This window comes from Phalacrocorax aristotelis, chromosome 12, assembly GCF_949628215.1.
Source record: "Phalacrocorax aristotelis chromosome 12, bGulAri2.1, whole genome shotgun sequence".
In the NCBI taxonomy this organism is placed as follows: Eukaryota; Metazoa; Chordata; class Aves; order Suliformes; family Phalacrocoracidae; genus Phalacrocorax; species Phalacrocorax aristotelis.
In genome coordinates this window covers 8,756,605-8,777,370 of record NC_134287.1, presented here as the reverse complement: position 1 = coordinate 8,777,370, position 20,766 = coordinate 8,756,605, and the positions used below count along the sequence as shown (strand labels likewise).

Genomic DNA, 20,766 nt, shown 5'->3' with positions numbered 1-20,766 from the left:
CGCCTCCCACTCGCAGGCTTCCTGCTCCCCAGCTCCGCTCCGCTGTCAGCTGGCCGGTTTTCTGAGAAAAACCCACACGATGAGCTGTTCTCATCCCTCCTGAAAGCATCGCCCTACCTGCCAACACACTGGCACCTCAACACTGTGTGGCTCTGGGGCACAGCACCCCTGCGCCCCCAGAAACAGGATCTCAAACCATGAGATCCTGCCCTGCTGCAGCCCAAAGGGACCCATCCCCACAGCCCAAACCCCCTGAAACATCCTTCCCACCAACCCCCCCGGTCTCCTGCTGAACAGACCCAGGCAAAAGCAGCCCTTTCAAACTCCCCACGGCCCCTGTGGCACTCAGAGGAGGCTGATCCACTTACAGGGACAGGAAGGAAATGTTGCTGGTTGGGGTTTCATCTTGCACACATTTACAGTCAGCACCAGCCAGGAGGGGAGGTCTCGGGCCGGAGTGGGAGGCCTCACCTTCCCTGGCCAGCCCGGAGCACATGCATGCAGCTCCAGAGTTTGACTTTTCTCACGCTGCTCCCTGTGCAGAGATTGGGCTGGTTTATCCCCAGCAGGGGAAGGAAGAAGGGAGGGGAACAGCCTCCAGGATATTAATAGCTGCCCTTGCTAGGAAGGGATGGGAGCAGCAGCCACACAGTGCACAGGCATCAAAGAGCCCCCCTTGCTAGCCTCAAGGGACCTCCTGGGCACCGGGAGAGCTGGTACTTCATGGAAAATGGCTGGAGGCTGAAGTGCCAGTGGAGTGCTCCAGTCCCAGCGTGGGGGAACATGATGCAGGGTGCCTCTTGCAAGAGCGGTTCTCCACCCTGTTCTCACACTAGTGTGGGTAGAGATGCCTCCTGCCTGTCCGTGTCTCCCTGTGAGATGCTGCCGAGTCTCCAAGCCTTCCTCAATGCACCAAGGAGGAGAAACCATCAGGCTAAGCCCCATCTCCATCGGCTACCCCAGATACAAAGCCCCATGTCCCATCACCAGTGCCCACGGCAGCACAGGCCATCCCTACGGTGTGGCTGGCACACAGCGGCCGATGGCATCCCCAAGCCAAAACTCAAGGCTGCTCAGCGGTATTCAGGTCGGCCCTTGACCTTGTGGCACCCCGGGATGGCAGGCGCAGCAGTCCATGCCACTCCATGCGGTCTTGTAGTAGAGCAGACCCCGGACTGCCACAGGGCTGTGCTGATGCCTGCAGACTGGGACAGCTCTTCCCCTTGTTTACACCCGGCAGAAAGGAAGAACTTGTTAGTAAGGGGAAAATACGAGGCATTGTGTCCTGTGGGGCCAGCAGCGGGATTTCTGGAGGCCAGGAAACAGGGACCTATTCTCCATCAGAAAGCGACCTTCAGAAGGACCTTGAGGATGTTAATTTGCCTCCCTGGTCCTCTGTGTCCCTCCCTGCTCCCCACTGCCACGAGGGTAACTTGTGGCTGCGCCTCTCACACAAATGGGGGATGGAGGCTGGGGCTCTACCCACAGTTTTCAGACCCCAACTTCAAGCCATGGCCCAGCTGCCACTGCTGTCAGTGTCCCCTGAGCAGGAATGAAGATCTGCTTTGAGGGAAAGAGGGGCATAAGGGAGATTATGGAGCAGGGAGATGAGGCTGGAGGCTCCAGAAGCACCCCCTCTGTGCCAGCAGCCCCATAAGTCCTGGAGGCAAGAGCCTTCCTGATACAGGGCACCCAGTATGGGTGGTAAGCCCCCCAAAACAGAGGTCCCCTGAACACTGAAGCCCCTTTTACAGCGTGTTAGAGGGTAGGAGTGAGGCCACAATGATCATAGGCCAGCATCATATGAGCTATCCCCATGTGAAATACAGCAAGAGGCAGCAAAAGTGGGGCAAGCTGCCTCTGCCAGACCTGAGGCTCAAGCCTCACTCACAGAGCAGGGAGAGAGGAAGAAAGGAGCTGGAAGCATGCCATTAAGAGGAATACAGGGATGGAGGAGCTGATTTGCACGCCAAGTGTGTAGCCAGATGAGTTCTGACTGATGCTGCCGTCTCCACAGGACGAAGATGAGCCTCAGTGATGCTCGTGCCTTTGACCGGTGCAGCCGCCTCCTACCCCGGATCTGCCAGGAGAGCTGGCATCCAGCTGGGAAAAATGCTCCCACGCTGTGTCCCAGCAGCGCGGGGACAGCAGATGCTTTTGGGCGGTGCAGGAGCAAGATGGAGAGTTCAGCTCTGAGAGCTGCAGTGGCTGCAGGCACGATGAGGCCCTCAGGGCAGCGAGGAGCTCAAGAAATTTTTTTCTCTCTGCTGGGAAGGGAGGGAGAGGAGATCCCCGCCCAGGCCTGGGCACAGACACCGGCCAGCAGCCCGCCCCGGCCAGGTTTCGGGAGGGAGGACAGTACAGGCTGCCTTCGCCTGGGAGCAAGGAGAGCCAGGAGGAGTCACAGGGCTTGGCTCTCTGTTTATGAAGGACATGGCCTACGTCTTCTCCACCACCAGGCATGCAAGGGAGGAGCTCTTTCTCCCCTCTCTTTTGGTTTTAGGCGGAAAATGTCCTGGTTTGGGACTGCTTATAAATCAGTGCCAAAATTTGCCCTGCTGCTGAGCTATCTCCAGCACAGGGCTCCAGCTGTAGGCTGTGGCACAAGCCTGCCCTGCCCAGCACAACCCAGCACCAAAAACCCTTTGAGCAACTGGCTCTGGAGCACCAGCACCGGGCAACTGCCAGGGCACTCTGGGGAAGTGCAGGAGTTTGTGACATCCCAGAAAGTTTCAGACACTCAGACCCAAACGCCTTGAGCAACTATTTCCAGACACTTGGGACCTCAGACTGACACAAACACCTGGAGCACATCTGTCCCCAATGACCAACATCGCCTTGTGTTTTCTTGCCGCCATGCCAGAAGATAAAATCTGGGCCCTGCAGCTACACCGACTGGGATTCACCAGTTTTCACAGTTTTTCAGAGCCTGAGAGATCATGTAAGAAGTCCTGCCCTTTCCGCCTTCAGCACGCACTGTGCTTGTGGTTTCTTCAATGTTTCAATCAATTTACATGTACATTACAGGGGCCTTAACCAACTTTTCTCCCTCTTCTGCCTCTGTTTTCACACATCTGCCCCTTCCCAATCATGGATCCAACTGAAAAATTAAGCCAGGATAAAAAAACAGTCTCTTTTTTAGCTGGATCATTTCCCCAGCTGGGCTCTCACAAGCCCTCTGCCAGCTCCAGTGGTGGCAGTCCGGGCAGAAACATGAGGTTGTTCAGTGCTGAAACTCAGTCGAATCACAAAATCCTGCTCCTCGCACAAGCCCTGTTGCTCTGATATATCATCTGTGAGTCGCTCCTTCCATAACCCCCACAAAAAAACAAACAGGCTTTGGCAGCACCCCCAATCCTGCCTTGATCTGCCGTTGTCCCAGCCTCGTCTAGCTCTGTTGAATCCCAAGACCTTCTCAACGTCCTCCAGTCTCAGTGTCCTGGCCAGTCGTCCCCAAACTGTGGCTGGCAGGGTGCCTTGCCTTCAAAAGCAGCCATCCTGCAAAGACCCACTCCCATCGCTTGGCAGCAAACCTACCCCCATCTGCAGCCCCTGCAAAATTGAGAAACCCTCCCTCCCTCTTCCAAATAAACATCTTGGATTCAAGATCCAGCTGGCCTGTGTGATCTCAGAGCTTTCTCCCTGCAGGGGTGAAACACAGCCAGCCTCTTCCACCCTTCCTCCCATTGCAGGCTGAGCTGCCTCTCCCCTGCTCGAAGACCTCTGCTCTACACCCGTCATGGCTCTGCCCCGCCATGGGAAGACCTGAGCTCTGAACAACAGCCCCTTTGGCTTCTTAACCCCCTAATTTCTAACTTCTACTCGAGAAGGAGCCCAGCCCGAGGATCTGGATGCACGAGCAGGCTTTTGGGGAAACTCAGATACCACTGAGGAGCAGAGCAGCAGCAATACCCATGTGCACCCATGTGCCCCAGCCACGAGACCACCAATAAGAGCAAAACCAACCAGCAGCCACATACCCCATCAGCTTCTCATTTGGTGACCCAGAGATCAGGGGCCCAGCTGCATGGGCGGCACAAAGGCCCTCTCCAGGCTCAGGGCAGCACTAGAAAGAAAACCCTGCTTTGATTTAAAGGCCATGATTTTACTTTTTTTTCCTTCCAACTGATCTAGTTAAACTTCCAACCACTCAAGGCTATTTTAATTTGTACTGGTAAGGTAAATCAACACAAACAAGGGCAGAACAGGTTTATATGCACCTCTATTACTGGCTTGCACCAGCCAGAGTGCAGCTAGATTACTCCAGGCAGCTTTTCCTTTTTTTAATAAAGATAAGGGGGAGCACTTATTGTGCACCTCCAACTGACAAATGCAGCCTGAAAGTGAGTTGGGAGTCAAAGTCTTGTGGAAAGTCAAGGTGACTTATGTGCCAATAGGCTGGATTCAAAGAGCTTTGCAAAAATGCAGATCAACTAACAAGATTTATAAAACCCGTTAGGGGCTTAGAGGCTGCTTAATTCTCAAAGGTGCCAAGGAAAGTGCCTGACTCACAGAGGGATGGATGGGGCTTACAGAGGTGGCTATCTCAACCTTACAGTTGAGAAGAAAAGGGGACTCAATTTCTCTTGGAAACGAGGTTTTGACGTGCCGAGATGTTTACTCCGAGACTTGGCTCCTCCATCACTTACTTTAAAGAAAAAGAAACCAAGTCCTGCTGCTGCAGACAACTGTTACAAACATCCACCCAAAGTCACTGCAGAATCTGCTGCTTTAGCTCGCCAGCACCAGACACCACCCAGAGGAGCATAAGACTCAATCAGATTCAGCACACAAGCTGGAAAAAATAAAAAGGGGGGGGGAAGATTAAAAAAAAAAAAAGAGGACTTTGCACTTCTACAGCTCCCCAGGGACTGGCATTTCTCAGGCTGGAAGCAGCCCGTCAGCACCTGTGGGCAGCCAAGGTGACATGCAGCAAGCCCATCAGCCACTCTGCACCCAAGAGGGTACAGACCACGACCTGCTGAATGCCAAGGGCCCCTCAGCCACCTCCCTGCTGGGTTTTCTCTCTCCCCTGTTTTTTTTGCGACACGGCTGTTGAGAATCTGAAAGCCTGGATTATAATCTTTATGAATCCCATAGTTAGATAGCGCTGAACAGCAGCCCAGCAATACCAGATGTTCAAACAAAGCTGCCAACCAACAGCTGTCTGCAGCTTGCAGCGTGTTTTTACTTTAAAATGCAAAATGATACCAATCTATATTAAAAGAGAGACGTTTGGAGCCTTGCGATAGCAGCTGAAGCTGTGGATATTGCTCTTTCATGCAGGGTGTGGCGGCAGAAGGAAATATCTCAGAAACTACTGCTAAAGCCGCCCTCCTGCCCCCCCCAAATCCTGGCCCTTTTCCTAATGGGAAAGAGACTCACGTTACTGCCTGAGTGCCATGAATGTACCAGTGCGTGTCCAAACAAGCCAGCAAAAAGAAAAATGCACCATGAACAAACACTGCCTAACGAAGGATGCCAGAACAAATCTGGGCGCTGCACCTGGCTCTCAGCGGCACAGGGAGGATGAAGCAATGCATGAGTGGATGGAGGAAGCCAGCCCTGGAGTGCAGCAGTGCCTCCCCTCCTGTGCTGGTGACCAAACTGGGGGTGCAAAGGTCCCTTCTGGCAGCAGAGTATTGGCAGTGGAAGCAAGGGATGCCGGTGCTCCTGTTCATCTGCGTAGTGTCCCACTGGTTGTCCCATGTCCCTCTAAAACAAACACAGACGCTCGTGCAGTGGTGGCCCCACCAGGAAAACTCTGCCGGGTCCCCCTCCAAGACTTGGTGTGCAGCAGGTTTTGAACTGGCATCACTTTGTACCTTTATTTGTTAGACTGGCTAGGACCAGGCACAAAGGCCTACACCCTGCAACCTTTTCCGCACACCAGCAGCTGGGTAAGGCAAGAGCCAGACCTCAGCCTCACTCTCCGTGCTTCCCCCCTCTGGAAATGCAAGCAACCCGCACCCACCGCATTTTGGGAGTGGCAAGTCCTGAACGTGGTGGGCACAGCACAGTACTTCTGGCTTGCAGGCATCGCGCAAAGAGGGCTCTGACTTAGTCAAACATGACGTCCCAAATTCCCCACCAGCCAAGATCACAGGAAATCTTTGGGACCGGTCCCAAGGCTGCCTCATTGTGCTCCGAGCAGCAACAGCATGAATGAATCACACTCCTCAATGTGACACCCAGCTCCCAGCAACGTACTTGGGACCAAAATATTTACATTGCAAACGAGTAAGAATAGGACCAGATCCCCTCCCCAGCCTGGTGACACAAAAAGGCCAACCTGGTCTTGCATTGAGCAAGTGTGTGGTGGAAGGATAAGAGAGCAGGAGGCAGAGACCAGCCCTGTGTCTCACAGCCTGGCTCTGCCCAGCAATGCTGAACCAGAGCCCTTCCCCATGGCAGCAAGACCCCCAGAGCAGCAAGCATTGAGACTACAATCCCCATGGTACCACGCTCCCAACAGAGCTCAGCAGCCCAGTGACAGACGAATGAGCATGCTGGGACCTGTAGTTTCCAGCCAGCCAGCTGCAAAATGCCATCCGCCAGCAAACACGTCTCGAATTAAAGAGATGCAAGGCCTCCAAGCTCCTGGCAAGGTGCCAGTCGCAGCTTCTTGTTGGCAGGCACTTGGCCAATTCCCATGTGTTGCATTAGCCCCTTTCCAAGAAGCAGCCAAGAGCCCGCACCCCGCAAACCTCCTCGCAGCCAAGCTGCGCCCTGCGCTTGCTGAAGCAATGTGTCTGCATGGACCGCAAGATGCTCCCAGAGCTCAGGTGCAGCCCTGGGCCGCAGGACATGTCAGCCCTGCTCCTGCCTTGCTGTGAGCCCCTCTGCTTCTGCTCTGTGGCACTGGACCACTGATTTTGGAGCAAGACCCTGCAGCCAGCACTGCCCAAGCTTCAGCTATATAAAGCTCGACACTGCGTCCCTAGAGGGGTCAAACAAAGATGCCACCGAAGCAATCAGAGTCGCAGGCAGCAAGAAGCAACACTCCAGCATGGTGCTTTCACGCAGAACAGCACAAGCAGGCAAAGCTCTGCTGAACCACCACACTGGTGGGGTTGGAGGCAACCACCTCCACGCAGCATTCCAGCCAGGCATGCAGCCTGCCCCCGTGTGCTGCTGCCCCATGCTCCAGCAAGGCCAGGACCGTACATCACCCCTTGGGAAGCACGGCACCCCCCTCCTTGTCCACTCACCCTCCCTGCTGCAGAGGAAGTTGCAGCGCCTGGCTGATGTCAGGAGGCATCACTTCACACAAAGGCCAGGCTTCCTGGCAGTGAAGGGGTGGGGGAGTGGGGAGGAAGGGGAAGAGGAGCCCGGGGCAAAGGCAAGCGGCATCTCCGGCTCCCCATGTGTGCACGAGGGGCAGCAGCAGAAGATGGCGCGGGCCCTTCTCCTTTAATTGCCCTCGCACTTGGGAAATAGAGGCAACATTCTATTTCCCAGTGCCCTTCAAAGGAGCCCCAGCATGCCCCTGCCCTGCAGAGCTGTGGTGGAGCGTGCACCCCTTTCAGGATACAGAGAAAAAAGGGACTTGAGTTTATTTTAATTTGCTCCTGTAAATAAATCAGTCCCATCTCCACCTCAGCCAGATCACAGCTGCTGCCAACCAGGGGAAGCACGCTCCAGCCAAGCGCAGGGCACAACCCCCTGCCCAGCACTCACCCAGGAGAAAAGCCACCTCTGTGACAAGCTTGAACACCAGCTCCCCCAAAATGGGCACAACTGTGCACCACACCTGACTGTCTCCTGCCCACAGGTGGCTAAATGCTCATGGTACCTGTTATTTGATAAATAGAGGTAAAAACAACATATTCAGGACAAAGTCAAGAGTCATCTGCACCCCTCATTTCCCAAATTCCTCTCCCCAAACTCAGCATCTTTACAACACACAGCACATCATGGTACCCACAACATCGACATGACCTCCTGCTTCAGCCTCTCCTTCCCTTCTCTGTCTCCCACAGCCCCAGCTCACCCCCCAGCAGTGGAAGGGGCTGTGGCCAGCACCAGGCTGCATTGCTTTTGTCTTCACCTCAGTCACTCTCCCAAGGGCAGGAGCACTCTGGATCAGCTGCACGGGACCAGTGAAGACAGGTTGGCCATAGGGGGCCTGCAAGATCTGGTCTATGTTGACTGAGGGGAGGAATCACTGATGTTGCAGGGGGAAGCCCAGGAAGGTGGGTTTTGTATGCAGGCACTGTCAGGGAATAACTGTAAAGAAGCAAACCCCACCGCTCTCCTTCAAGGTGCTGACTTCTGCTCCTGAGAGGAGGCCTGTCATTGGTTTTTAATCTCACCCGATTACGGGCCAGCCTTTGACATTATTGATCTCAGGCCCCTGAAGTATCATTTATCTTCCAGGTTTGACTTGGCAATCAGAGCTTGACAGCTCAGACCCCAGTTGGCTCCATCCTCCCGGGGAGCCAGGGGAACCGCTCTGCTCAACTCCAGTCCGCCGATTCATGCAAGCCACATTCGAGCCTCAGCTTCCATCCCCAGATGAGGCAGCTTTTGTCAGATGCCCTCTCCCCAACTGGCATTTCATCTGCTGACTCAAAAACCCAACTCCTTAGGTCTCCAGCAGACCGGCAGTGCTTTATCAAGCCCGGCAGTCCAAGGTGCCTCCAGCACTGGCTGCTTCCCCTCTCGGTTTCATTATCCTCTTTTAAAGAGGATGCGGTGGAGGCACAAAGGTTATGGGATGTGCCGAGAGCCGCACAGGGAGCGGGGGCAGTGCCGCATGCAGGGTACAACCAGAGAAGCCATTTCTAGCCGTGACTGCACTGCCATTTTCTAGAGCAGAAGGACCAAGAACAGCAGCTCCTCATCCCCTGGCGAGCTTGCACTCGCAAACAAACCTGGCTGCTAGCTTCATTCTGCAGTGGCTTCTCCTCACCTGCCGCCTAGCACAGCCACACCTCAGGGCCAGCTCATGATTTCTGTTTGACCTTCAAAACGTTAATGGCTGCTCCCTCCACTGGGCAGAACAAGAGACGGGCTCCACGGATGCAAGCAGCCTGCAGGGCTGAGATTCAGCACACCTGGGATCACCACCCCATGGACAGGACAGGCCTGGGATTGCTGCCCCATAGGTTCCCACTCTCCTGGATCCCTCCACCTTCCACCCAAGCTGACAGACATTCCCAGCATCCACCTTTTCGAAAGCACAACGCTTTCCTCAAATGTCTGTGTCTACAGTTACTGGGTGCAGATTGTCCATGACGGATTTCATTTCCGATGCCTCCTGTCTCTCCCCCTCTCCTGCAAAGCTGGGCCTTGTGTTTTGTGAAGGAGGGACATTTCCTGAGGAAGGCTCCAGCGGGCAGTTTTAACGTGTAGAGGAAGGTTTAGCTTTTACCCGTCACCTCAGTGTTGTCGATCAGATTGCTGCAAAAGCACTTTGATACATGGGGATTGGTACCATGTTCATAGATTATAGCAGTAGCCAGCCTTGGGAAGAACCCGGGGAGGAAGCGCCTGGGTGGGGGCAGCTAGCAGGTTCCGTGTTCAGCACAGTACCACCACCAGCAAAGAAAGACTGAGTCTCCAGGATTGCTTCCCCATGCTGCTCTGGAATTCTCAACTCCCTAGCAGGTCCCCCCACTTCCACTTATCTCTACTTTAGGGTAACAGCCTAGCTTCCCTACCCAGATTTTAGGTCATTTTAGACATTAAACTGACCTTTTTCTCCTCTGTTGTAAGTAAAATGCTACAAAAACCTTGGCTGGAGGACTGGCCGTTGTTTTACCTGCTGGGCTTACACCCTCAAGAGATATATTTGGCATGGGGTGGTCTTCGCATGACACACAAGGTGTTACTTCCAGTCCCCTGCCTGGATGCCTTGCTGCGCAGGTTGCCAGCAGGTAGAGGCAGGAAAATAACCCCAAAATGTGCTCCCGTTCCCTTGCAGGAGGCAGATCCCAGCCCCAGCCCCTACAACCAAACCACCACTGACCCAAACAGGGCTTGCAGGCCTCAGCCACCCAGCCATAACAGTGCAGCTATGGCAGGAGAGCTAGTGTCATTCCCTCCTGGATCTGGCCACCCCCATCACTAAGGAACTAGCACAATACCCGAGGGAAGGGGGAACGCAGGACCCCCCCGTCCCCAAAGGGTCTGCAAGAGGGGCAGAGACCTCACAGTGCATTTATTCCGCTCCATCCATTTGAGAGGCATGCTTCAAGGGGTTTTTTGCTGTCGGAGGCGGGTGCACCAGGACAGGAAGAGAACAAAGGGAGGCACCAGCACCCCCAGCCCTTTGTCTGAGCACATAGGAGTTCACCTGCAGGGAAAACAAGCTCCCACCGCAGAGACAGCAGCTCTGCACAGATTCGGATGGGGAGAGGGATGCAGCACCCCCCTGCTAGCAAGAGGATAACGAGCAGAAGGACGCAATCACATTACCCTCTCTCCCCTTGCCACATGCACAAGCCCATTACAGCACACACCACCCCCCCTGACTTTCCAACAGCAACCGCAACCAGCAATAAAAACCATTGCCACAAAAATATCAACCCACCCCCCAGCACAATCGATCTGTGTCTGCGTGTGGCCGAGCACCAAACCCCGGAGCTCAGCTCCACTGACCAGGATCGACTGGGAGGGATGGGGGTGGGAGAATAGTTTCCAGAGGACAGGATTTTAAAGCCACACAATAATGGGCTCAAATGAGGGTTTGGATTAAGCTGTTGTACAGCCAGGGAAAACACATTAGGATACAGGGGATTTTTCCTTCCCTTTCTCCAAAGCTCCAGGTCACCCAGGCAGGGAGAGGAGAACTGGGTGATGCCGAGCAAACAGGGGGGATCCTGCACAGGGAGAGATAGGTGGAGAGAAGAAAGGGCAGATCAGCCCTTCCCAAGCCCCAGATCATACAGTCGGCTGGTCTGACAACATTTACTCATATTTCAGAGAGACACAGCCATCCGGAACGTCACTCCCTGCCAACTGCCTCATCTGGAGCCATCCGCAGCTCAGCTCTTCCCAGCCCACTCTGGAGACAGGCCCCCCCCCCAGAATCCACAGACCAAGGAATTGAGAAAGGACAGGTAGGAAGAGAACAAACAGAGAAATAAAATTGATTCATGCTTAATTTATTTATTTTTTTTAGTCCTGGTACATTGTCCCAGCAAACGGATGACTTCGAGTGTGTGTTACGCAGACAGCACTGCTGCAGAGCGCTGCTCTGAGCCAGGAACTTTGCTCATGTTACCATCACAAGCAAATCACAAGATAGAAGTGGGACAACCATGATCCCCCAGCAAAAACAGGCCAAAGTTGTCCTTACCAGAAAGGATTCGGGACTGGGAACCTCTTCCCTGAGTTCATCTGGGGGACATATGTAAAAACTCTTGCGTGCATCCAGAGTCTCATGCCTGTAAATAACCATCCCTCCCCTCCGATTTGGGACCAGGCATCTCTTCCTCCCATTCCCAAGCACGCTGGCTGTAGTTCTCCTGAGTAAAGGAGGGGTGGCTGCCTCTATCAGTCCTTCTTCCATGGAGAAAAGAGAAGGGCAGGACCTGCACATTCCACGCTTCCCCACTGGTCCCCCAGCAGCTGCCCCATCTCCTCTACCAGCAAACAGAGGTTCATTGCAGAAAATTGCCTACCACCACAAGCAAGCAAGCTCAGCAGCTCTGACTCCTCCAAGCCATCCCACTTACTCCATCCAAACGAGCATCTCCTGAGCCTACGGGCTGCTGATAAATGCAGAAAGTTGACAAAGTCACAGGAACCTAGCCCAGATCCACAGCATTTTATTTTTTAAAAAAAGAAAAAAAGCCAGGCCAGACTAGATTCTGCCCCGGAGCCTGTGTGGCAGAATCCAGCTTCAAGTGTTTATTTATAAATCTGTACATACATGTACATTTGAATTCTGACAGAATTAATTCTGGCATCCAGCTAATTCAAAGCATTCCTCCCCCATCACACTACTGTTGCAGGCCAGCCCAGCACAGAAGCTGATTATAAAATGCTGCACTAGCCAGGCATTTCTGCAAAGGCTTGTGCTATTGAGCTTTCAGTCTTTCCTTGCTTGGCTATTTCATTGTTTCGGTGTCGATCCCTCCTCTCTTGCCCTGTGTTTCCTGGTTACTTTTGTCCCTGCTCTGGAAGCATTGCTGCTCTCAGCCCCATTTCAGTGTCAGATTGAAAAAAAAAAAAACCAAAACAATTACATGAAATTAAAGAGAAGAAAAGAAGAAATTACCACCGTGTACCAAGATTTCCAGTAAACAGATAGGTAATGAGCAAAAAATAGGCCAATATGCTGCAAGGCAAGCTGCAGACAGATTTGGGGCTAGAAAGCCCACTGCCTCACTCCAAAGCACAGCTAAGAAATCCCTGTGTGGTCACATGCTGTCCTCTGGAGCAGAGAGGAGAGAGGTCAGGGCAGCCAGCACTGTAAGAGCCTCTTTATTCTTGGGCAGTTGCATGAATCTGATCACTTGTGCCCTTTGTGAGACATAGAAATCTGCCTTCTCCTCCCACACCCTTCGCCATCCCCCCTTCTGCTCCCCCTGCTCAGACAGGGGCAGAGGCAACTCCTCGGCTCCAGAGGCAAAAACCAGAGCAGCAGAGAAGCTGCAGACCCCCCTCCAGCAGGACCAGGCTTGGCCGAGGACACAGGAGAGCTCGAGGACAGTGATTTGCTGGAGCGAGGGGAAGAAATGTGAAGGACAGTCCTGGGACTCGCACGTTCCCTCGAAGGGCTCACCCAGGCTCCCACATGCGAGGCACGAGGCTGAGGGTTAGAGGAAAGTCCCAGGTCTCACATTGCAGACCACATCTTTCCTACTTCTCCCTCTCTGCCATGCTCATGGGCTCGAGGTCAGCGGCATGCTGCACACCTCCATGCCAGCAGCCACATGACGCTTACAGAAATATCATGGGTTGGATTTAGACCAAACAAGGGTCTGAGCTCAGTTTATTATGCCTCCACCACCAGCCAAAACTGGGCTTACCTCCTGGGTCACAGACCAGACCAGGACACCCCTGCCTCAGGGTCTCATTAAAAGCCACTGCCGAGGGAGGGCTTCAAGGCAGAAAGTTCTCTGGCCAGGGCTGCCTGGCATGGGTGGGCAGGGCTGTGCCTAGACATCCCCACCTGCAAAGTACAGCCAACCCCTATACACACCACAGGCATAAGCCTGGGCTACAGTTTGTTGCTGTTCCTTGCAAAGCAGCTCAAGGACCTCAGATGAGCCTCTCTTTCCCTCTCCTCCTTCCACCTCACTCTTCACCAGCACCTGCCCACATAGCATTGTCCCCCTTGAAAAGAGAGCATTCACTTCTGCAGCCCCCGTCCTACTCCTTTACCAAAGCTGTCCCCTCTATGCAAGCCTCCTTCCTCCCACCCAAACCCACCAGGCTGCCTCCCCGCATCCTCCATTTCTGTTGTCACTTCTCGGATTGACTTTACACAGAAGACTCGTGGCAGCAGGTCTAGAGCAAGTAACCACTGGCAATCTGATGGGCTAAGGGTGAGGAAAACGCTCAAGCTTACCAGGAAAGCAGTGGGGAAAAGACCTTAGTCCAAACCCCAGGGAGACAGAAGAGTGTCCCAGTTCAGCCAAAGGTCTGGGACCGCCAAGATACACACTGCCACTGGGCCAGCAAACCCAGATGGGTTTGCAGCAAGGAGGCTCAGCGCCACCCCACCCCAAGACCTCTCCAGGGCAGCACAGGCTGCTATCAGTTGAACTGAAATTCCCTGCTGCTCCTGACAACACATTGCAGCAAAGCCTGACAGATCGATGGTGGTGAACGGCATGGAGCTAGAAAGCGAGGCTAGGTGGTGCTAGGATTTCTGTGACTGCCCAAGGCCCAAGAAGTCATTACTCATCATGGCAGCTTGACCAACTGACAGCATCCCAGGGCACAATGATCAGTCACATTTAGGAGCCTGGTGCTGGACTCTTGAGGCCCCCCTGGGCAGGAACCAGGGCACGGGCAAAGCCAGAGGAGTGAGAGACCTGGGTTAGGCTGACCTAACCCCTGGGTCGCACTGGTGGTTTAACTCTGGGGTGCTGGTGGAAGCTCAGATGGAGGGTGCAGGGAGAACCTGCGCATCTCCAGCTTCATAGGACCTACTGCCAAAGTAGTCTGTGGACCAGGTATGTTCTAAGAGCGCTGTGGGAAACACCTGCCAGGCACCAGCCCACACCATCTACAGTCACGAGAGCTAAATTAAGGCTCGAGCACTTGCGCTCACAATGCCTTCAGTGAACTGCATGCCACGCTCCTTATAAACAAGTCATCTGGAAAATAAGTAAGCCTGTAAAAATCCAGCCCATCACAAGTTACCAAACCTGTTTGAGTAAAACAACCTACAGTAGCTCATGCCAGGAGCCTGGCAGTGGAGCCGACCCCAGCCTCCCCAGCACCGGGGCTCCCTAGGTCCCAGCAAAACATCCCTGGCACAGATGGCAGCATGGAGATGCAACACAGGACTTGTTTCAAACAGAAAAGTATCCCTGGTGTCAGGGCCATCTAACAAAGAAAGCTGGTGGCATTTTCCCTCTAGAGACCTAGAGCTTTTGAACCACAGACGTAGTCAGCTGGGGCAAGTGGGAAAAGCGCACGGGCCATCTCTGCACTGGGGCTGGTGGCCAACTCTGGCAAAGGACCAGAATTTCTGGTACAGACTTGGGATTCATCTCTTTCTGTGCTCCCCTCTCCCCTCTCCCATACTTTAGAAAGCACCTGAGTTGGGCTTATCTGGGGGGCTGCCAAGAAAGCAAGCCCAGACCCACCGAGGAACAGATGGGCCCAGCAGCCCAGTCCCTGTCTGTCCCCCTGGATTGCCAAATGGGCGCCGCTCCTCGATGCCTGCAGAAGGATCCCCAATGTTTCCCACAGGTCTCAGCACCACAACATGCTTCCTCCCTCTTAGTGTTCAAAATCACCAGAGATCTTCAGAATGTGGAGGGATATTCTCCCGCTTTTCCCAAAAATGTGCTGCAAGCTAGGTCAGAGGAAAATCTACCTCCTTTCCCTGAAACAAAACAGGAGCAGAGCCTCTACCCAAGCCCATGCCCACTGGCGATACCTCCAGCTGAGCAATCCCTAAGCAAGCTCTGATGTACCTGGCCTCAATCAACTGCATCCCACACAAAGATGGGGCAAACGAGGTAATACACCACAAGTGAGTTCCTTTCTTTGGCTGCTGCCGTCTGACCTGTGCTCCAATCCCAGCAACGTATTTTTTTATTGTATATAATAAATAAAAATAAGCAATGCATCAGCCTCGTGCTGGAGCAACTTTCTTTTTCAACCCTGGAAGCAGGCTCCCCTGTGCAAGCAGGAAGCACATGGCTGGGGAACCAAAGGCAAAGATGGAAGAAAAAATGTTTCGTTTTGAGACCTTGACACAAACAAAACGACAAGAAGCAAAAAAAAAAAAGAGGGTGGGTTGTTGGCTTTTTTTTTCCTCTCCTCTTTAAGCTCTACAAAAACAGGAAACAAAGGAGAAAACATCTCACAGGGGGGAAGGGGAGGTAAGCGCTTTATACGCCCACGAAAGAAAGATTAACCACATATTTTATTTACTGTTTGTATTACGGTTGCACTGTGGAGTTCAACCAATTCTGAGCCAGGGCTCTGCGGGTTTGTGCAGCACCTAACGCTGAGCAGTCCCCTTCCTCCAAACCCACCAAGCATGCGCCTCTGCTTCAAGCAAGCCTTCCACAGACACCCGCCTCCGGCCTCTTTCGCCCAGCACAAGCTCTCTTGCCACAGCTGCCAGCTGAGAAAGCACCGGTGCTGTCCCCAAGGAGTTTTGAGCCCCTTTTCCCCTTCAAATGAGACTGTAACCAGGGATAAAGATGCACTCCAAGGTGGGCTGGCAGCAGAGCCAGAGTAATAAATGCCAAAAAAGGTGAGTTTATGAGGACCGTGTTTGCAGGCTTCCGTCCCTCCTCTGGGCTATGGGGGCCACCCCAGGTTGATGTCGCACCCTCCCACACTCACACTTCCCCCACACCAAGGACAGGGCTCTGAGCCTCTACACTTTGACTCATTTCTCAGTTAATGGCTTTCCGAATGCGAGCCATGCATGGAACAAACCTCTCACGATGGGGCCCGGACCTCCCAAGCCCGGCATTACTCATCCACCCCCCAGCCCCAGCCCTTCTTCCCCAGGATGCTCCAACAGCAGCTCACCACCGCAGGGTGAGCAAGCAGACAGGAATCCCGGGCCTGGCTCCCGCAGGCGGGAAGCCGTCACCAGCTGAGTGCACGCACCCTAATTCGGGAGCCAAGGCAGCCTCCTTCCTTGCCGGCTGGCAAGGGGTGGCTTTCAGTCAGAGACCTGCCCAAGGCCACACAGCCAAGGCAACCTCCCAGGCATTTTTCCCTGGGGGCTCTCCCCTACTCCAGCCATTTCACAGAGCAACTGCTTCAGCTGCAAGGGGGATCCTCTGGGCACACCATCCCCCAGCATTGGGCTCTCCTCCATTGCCCCAGCCTCCAAGCACCCAAGTGAGCCACGCACCCAGCGGGAAGAGACAAGCTTATCGCAGAGAAAGGAAATTAAGATAATGCAGCAATGGAGGTACTGAGGGATTTGGCCAAGGTCACAAAATAAGTCTGCGGCTCTACAATACAGCCATCCGACACATTCAGTATCTGGCCACATATCCTAAAATTTCAAGCCAGGGCCAAAATCCAGCCTAGCCGGTGGCAGCTTTCTGCCAGGTCATTAGCAGCATGGATTTGCAAGGAGCAGTGAACATCCAGCCATAACAACGGCAGCAACAACAACAACAAAAAAATCCCACCAAAAAAAACCAAACCCACACAGCAAGAGTGGGAATAGATGAGATCAAAGTGTCCTGGAAAAGGACCTGGAAAAATAGTTTTGGTCCCTGGCTAAGGCTCCCGGGAAGTGCACACGCAAGCCCTGTCCCAGCCCCGCGCAGCCCTCCCAGGGTGGCTCCCCACCCTGGCAGAGGGAGACCAAAATGACTCCCTAAAAATAGAAGCAGAAAAGAGCTTCTCCAAAAGCCTGGCTGGGTCTTTCCCCTTCCAGTGCATGTGGCGGAGCTGCTGGCACCTCCGTGGAGGTCTCTGGTTTTCCCCAAAAAAACCTGGAGAGGCAAATAACCTTCCTGTGAGCTCAGGCTGGCTCCTCTCTGTACAGAGCTGCCCCCCCTTCCCAGGCCTGGCCATCCAATTGGAAAGTAATTATACTGCAATTTTTATTTATGACTTTTTTTTTAATTGCTAAATGGTGACTCATTTTGGCAACATTAAAATACACAGGAAATCATCCCCATTTTACAGTAATCACTATTCAATTCATTGTTAAATATTTATTTGGCGGACAAGTGCCGGGCCTCTTTCAAAGGGTCGGAGGGGGAGTGGAGGGGCAGCCCTGGGAGGGGGGGAAGGTGGTGATGGGCTCATGGTAGGGCTGCCCACAGGACTGTTAAATGCCCACCGCAAACTTTGGGGTGAAAGCTCCCACCAGATGGTCTAGCCACCAGCAAAATAAAGACTCGCTTTCCCCTTGAATCAAGCTCTATGCCTCATGCTGCTTGGGGTGGGGGGCAGCCCTGTGCCCCCTAATAAAAAATCCACTATTTGGCCAAACCCCAAGCGTGGATGCCCGCCAGCAAGAAGCCATGGGTCTCCAGCACGAAGCTCTCCCAGCGCCTGGGGGAAGAGGATGGCGGTTGCTGGCTCCGGCGGGAGGCAGTGGGAAGAGCCGGCAGTTTGACATTCACAGGTCTTAAAATTGACGGGGTCCACGTCTGTGGCCGCTTTGTGTCCCCCCCAGGGGAGGCTGATTTTGGGGCAACTCAACCTCAGATGTGGGCAGCAGCTCTGCCTTCCCCCAAACACCTGCGTACCCCAGCAGGAGCCGGGGAGACAAACCCTCCAAATGCCCCAGCCCAGGACCCCGACCCTTCCTCACACAGCCCAGACCCAGGCAGCCGAAGGTCCTGCGGCTGGACGGCTCCCGAGGCCTTCCAGTGTGGACTCCCTTCCCTGGGGAGACCCCCATGACGCCCACTGACTCCGTCACCACTAGGCTGTAGCGGCCACCTAACATGTCCGCCACAGGGGGACCGGTCGGAGGAGGAACAGCACCGGGGTGGATTTTACATAGGCCCTACACAAACACTGTCCTTTGGGGAACAAACACAGCAGGGAAGAGGGCGGCCGGGGGAGCAGCAGCCCCCCCAGGCCAGACAAACCCACATCTCCACCAAGGTCCGACTTACCCTGATCTCATTGCGGCGGATCTCCACGTCGCAGACCGAGTGTCCCTGGTGGGCCCCGCTGTAGTAGCAGCAGAACTGGCAGACGGCCACCTGCTCGGCCTCGCAGTGGTACAGGCGGTAGGCGTTGTGCTGGGGGCAGCTCCAGGCCCGCACATCGTCCGCCTCCACCAGGAGATGGCCCCGGGCCGTGGAGGGCTGCTGCAGGTGGGTCTGGACGTGGGACTGGCAACACGGAGCCTCGCACCTCAAACAGATCTTCTGGGCCGGCAGCGGCGGGCCCCGGCGGCAAAAGACGCAGTGCAAGACAGAGGGGGGCTTCTCCAGGTTGAGGGAGTTGAACTTCTCCACAATGTTGGTGAGCTTCAGGTTCTTCTCCAGGTTGGGCTTCTGGTTGTAGGCCTGGTTGCACTCCGGGCACCGCACCAAGCCCGACTCCTTGGCCCACGCCTCCCCGATGCAGCCCCGGCAGAAGTTGTGCTTGCAGGGCAGCTGGACCGGCTCCACGAAGACGTGCAGGCAAATGGGGCAGATGAGCTCCTCTTCGAAGCAGTTCTTCCAATTCTCAGCCATCTCTGCCGGCAGCCTCTGGCGACGTCTCCCCCCTCGCGCTTCGGTGGCTCAGTGCGGTCTAGGGGCGGACGCTGGGGTCTGTCCTCCCTGCAACGGGAAGCCTGGGGGTGAACGGCTGGGCTCCCCCCCACACCCCCGCAGCACGCGCAATTAAATAACGAACCACAGCAGATTTTAAAATCGGGAATAAAATAAAACCACAGAGCAGCACTCTAGGAATCTCCAGCGAGAAAACGTGACGTCCCCATTGCTTCGTGAAAAAAAAGCAACGCAAACGGTTAAAAAAAACCCCAACTTGATATTGTAGGATTTACAGCCCAAAGTCTTAACCACCCCTAAAAGCCATTTGTTTCTTTTTACCCCCCCCGGAAGGTGAATCGAAACTTACCAAAGGTTGAAAAAAATCCATACAAAATCCAGCAGCAGAGTCCAAGTTCCATATAAAGCTCCTAAATTTAGCGCTCCGGATCGGATTTTTCTTTTCTTAGGTTTGCAACTGACATTCAATATTTTAAAGGGACTTTTGTCCCCCACCAACCTGGCTAACAGCTGAGAGCACGGACTCGCTCGGGGGTTTTTTTTTCCTCCCTGTATTTCTCCTCCCTCTCCCCCTGATGGGAGTTGGGAATCAGAGTCTTTTAAAGGAAACAGATCAAAGGGTTAAGATCCAAAATGGGAAAAGGAGGAAGATTAAAAAAATAATAATAATAGCGACGATGACGATGGCGAAAAACGAATTCTCTCCGCGGCCCCCGAGATTTGCTTCTAACCGGCAGAGCAGCGAAGAAAAAAAGGAAGAGGAAAAAAAAAAAAAGACAAGACAGAAAAAAAAAAAAAAAGGACAAGAAAAAAAACCCCTCTCGCCTGCTTCGAGATTGCGAGGTCTTGAATGGAAGAGCTCGGTCATTCAGAGCAAACCCCAGCCCAGCGCAGCCCTCCCAGCCGCGTCCGAGGCTCCCGGAGAGGGATGGGAGGAAGGATGGGCTTTGCCAAGCGCGGATCTAAACCCCGCGGACCCCAAATCAACCTGCTCCGGCTTCCCAAAGGGCGCGGGTGGGGGGGGTGGGGGGTAAAAAAGGCGTCCGGGGCGGGGGTGGGGGGTGTCCCCGAGCTAGCCCGGCCTCATGGCCGGCCGGGGGGGGACACGACACACGCAGCCCCCCGACGGCAACCAGGCGGTTGAGCGGGGGGTGTCCGAGCCGCCCCCGGAGCGCCTTTCCCGGCCGCCGGGAAGGGGTGCGGCGGCCAGCCGGCCGGGGCGTGCGGTTCCGGGAGAGCCAAGTCAGCTCTCAGCCATTTTGAGCTGCCCGTCTGGAGAACGGAGACCGGAGGCGTATTAAAAATAATTAAAAAAAAAAAAAAAAAAAAAGGTATTTTTTAGAAAAAAAAAATCAAAAGTCACCGGAACAAAACCCTTGCCGCTGCCTCCCCCGCCCGCGGCGGGGCTCTGCAGAGCGGATGCGGGTCGAGCCGAGCCCAGGCAAGCCGAGCCCAGCCGAGCCGAGCCCGTCCCGTCCCGGCGGGGCCGCTCAGCACAGCCCCCCGCGCCTTCCCCCGCCGCCGCCGCCTCCTCCAGCCATCTTGGGCTCGCCCTGGGCGCCGCCCGCCCTCCGGAGCCCCACGCCCCGGCCTTCCTCCCGCCGACCCTGGGGAGGCGGCTGCGGCCCGGGGGGACAGGAGATTGAGGGGTGCGGGAGGGTGCGGGGGAGGCGCGGATCCCCGCAGCGGATCTCCGAGGGGAGGGGGCGGTGCCTGGGAGGCGGCCGGGCTCAGCCCCGGCGCGGGGGGCCGGGGCGGCGGCGGCGGCGGCGGCGGAGGGGGGGAGCGGCCATGGGGGCGGCGGCCGCGGGTGATGTATCGACCGGACGGGAGGGGGGGGGGGGGGCCGGTCCCGCCCCGCCCCGGCGCGCCGAGGGGCCGCCCCGCTCGGGAGCCGGGAGGGGGAGCA

General features: G+C 54.9%; 1 protein-coding gene across 1 annotated transcript in view; it reads right to left on the bottom strand.

Annotated features, from left to right (window-relative positions):
• The window catches only part of TRIM8 (tripartite motif containing 8), a 30,326-nt gene extending 9,962 nt beyond the window's left edge, over nucleotides 1–20,364 (bottom strand). Inside the window, exons 1-2 of the mRNA XM_075107249.1 lie at nucleotides 19,207–20,364; nucleotides 18,249–18,905 (exon numbers count right to left, since the gene is read on the bottom strand). Coding sequence (XP_074963350.1) covers nucleotides 18,249–18,818 — 570 coding nt within the window. The 5' untranslated portion in view covers nucleotides 18,819–18,905; nucleotides 19,207–20,364. The remainder of the gene's footprint in view (nucleotides 1–18,248; nucleotides 18,906–19,206) is intronic.
• Nucleotides 20,365–20,766: the final 402 nt, after the last annotated feature.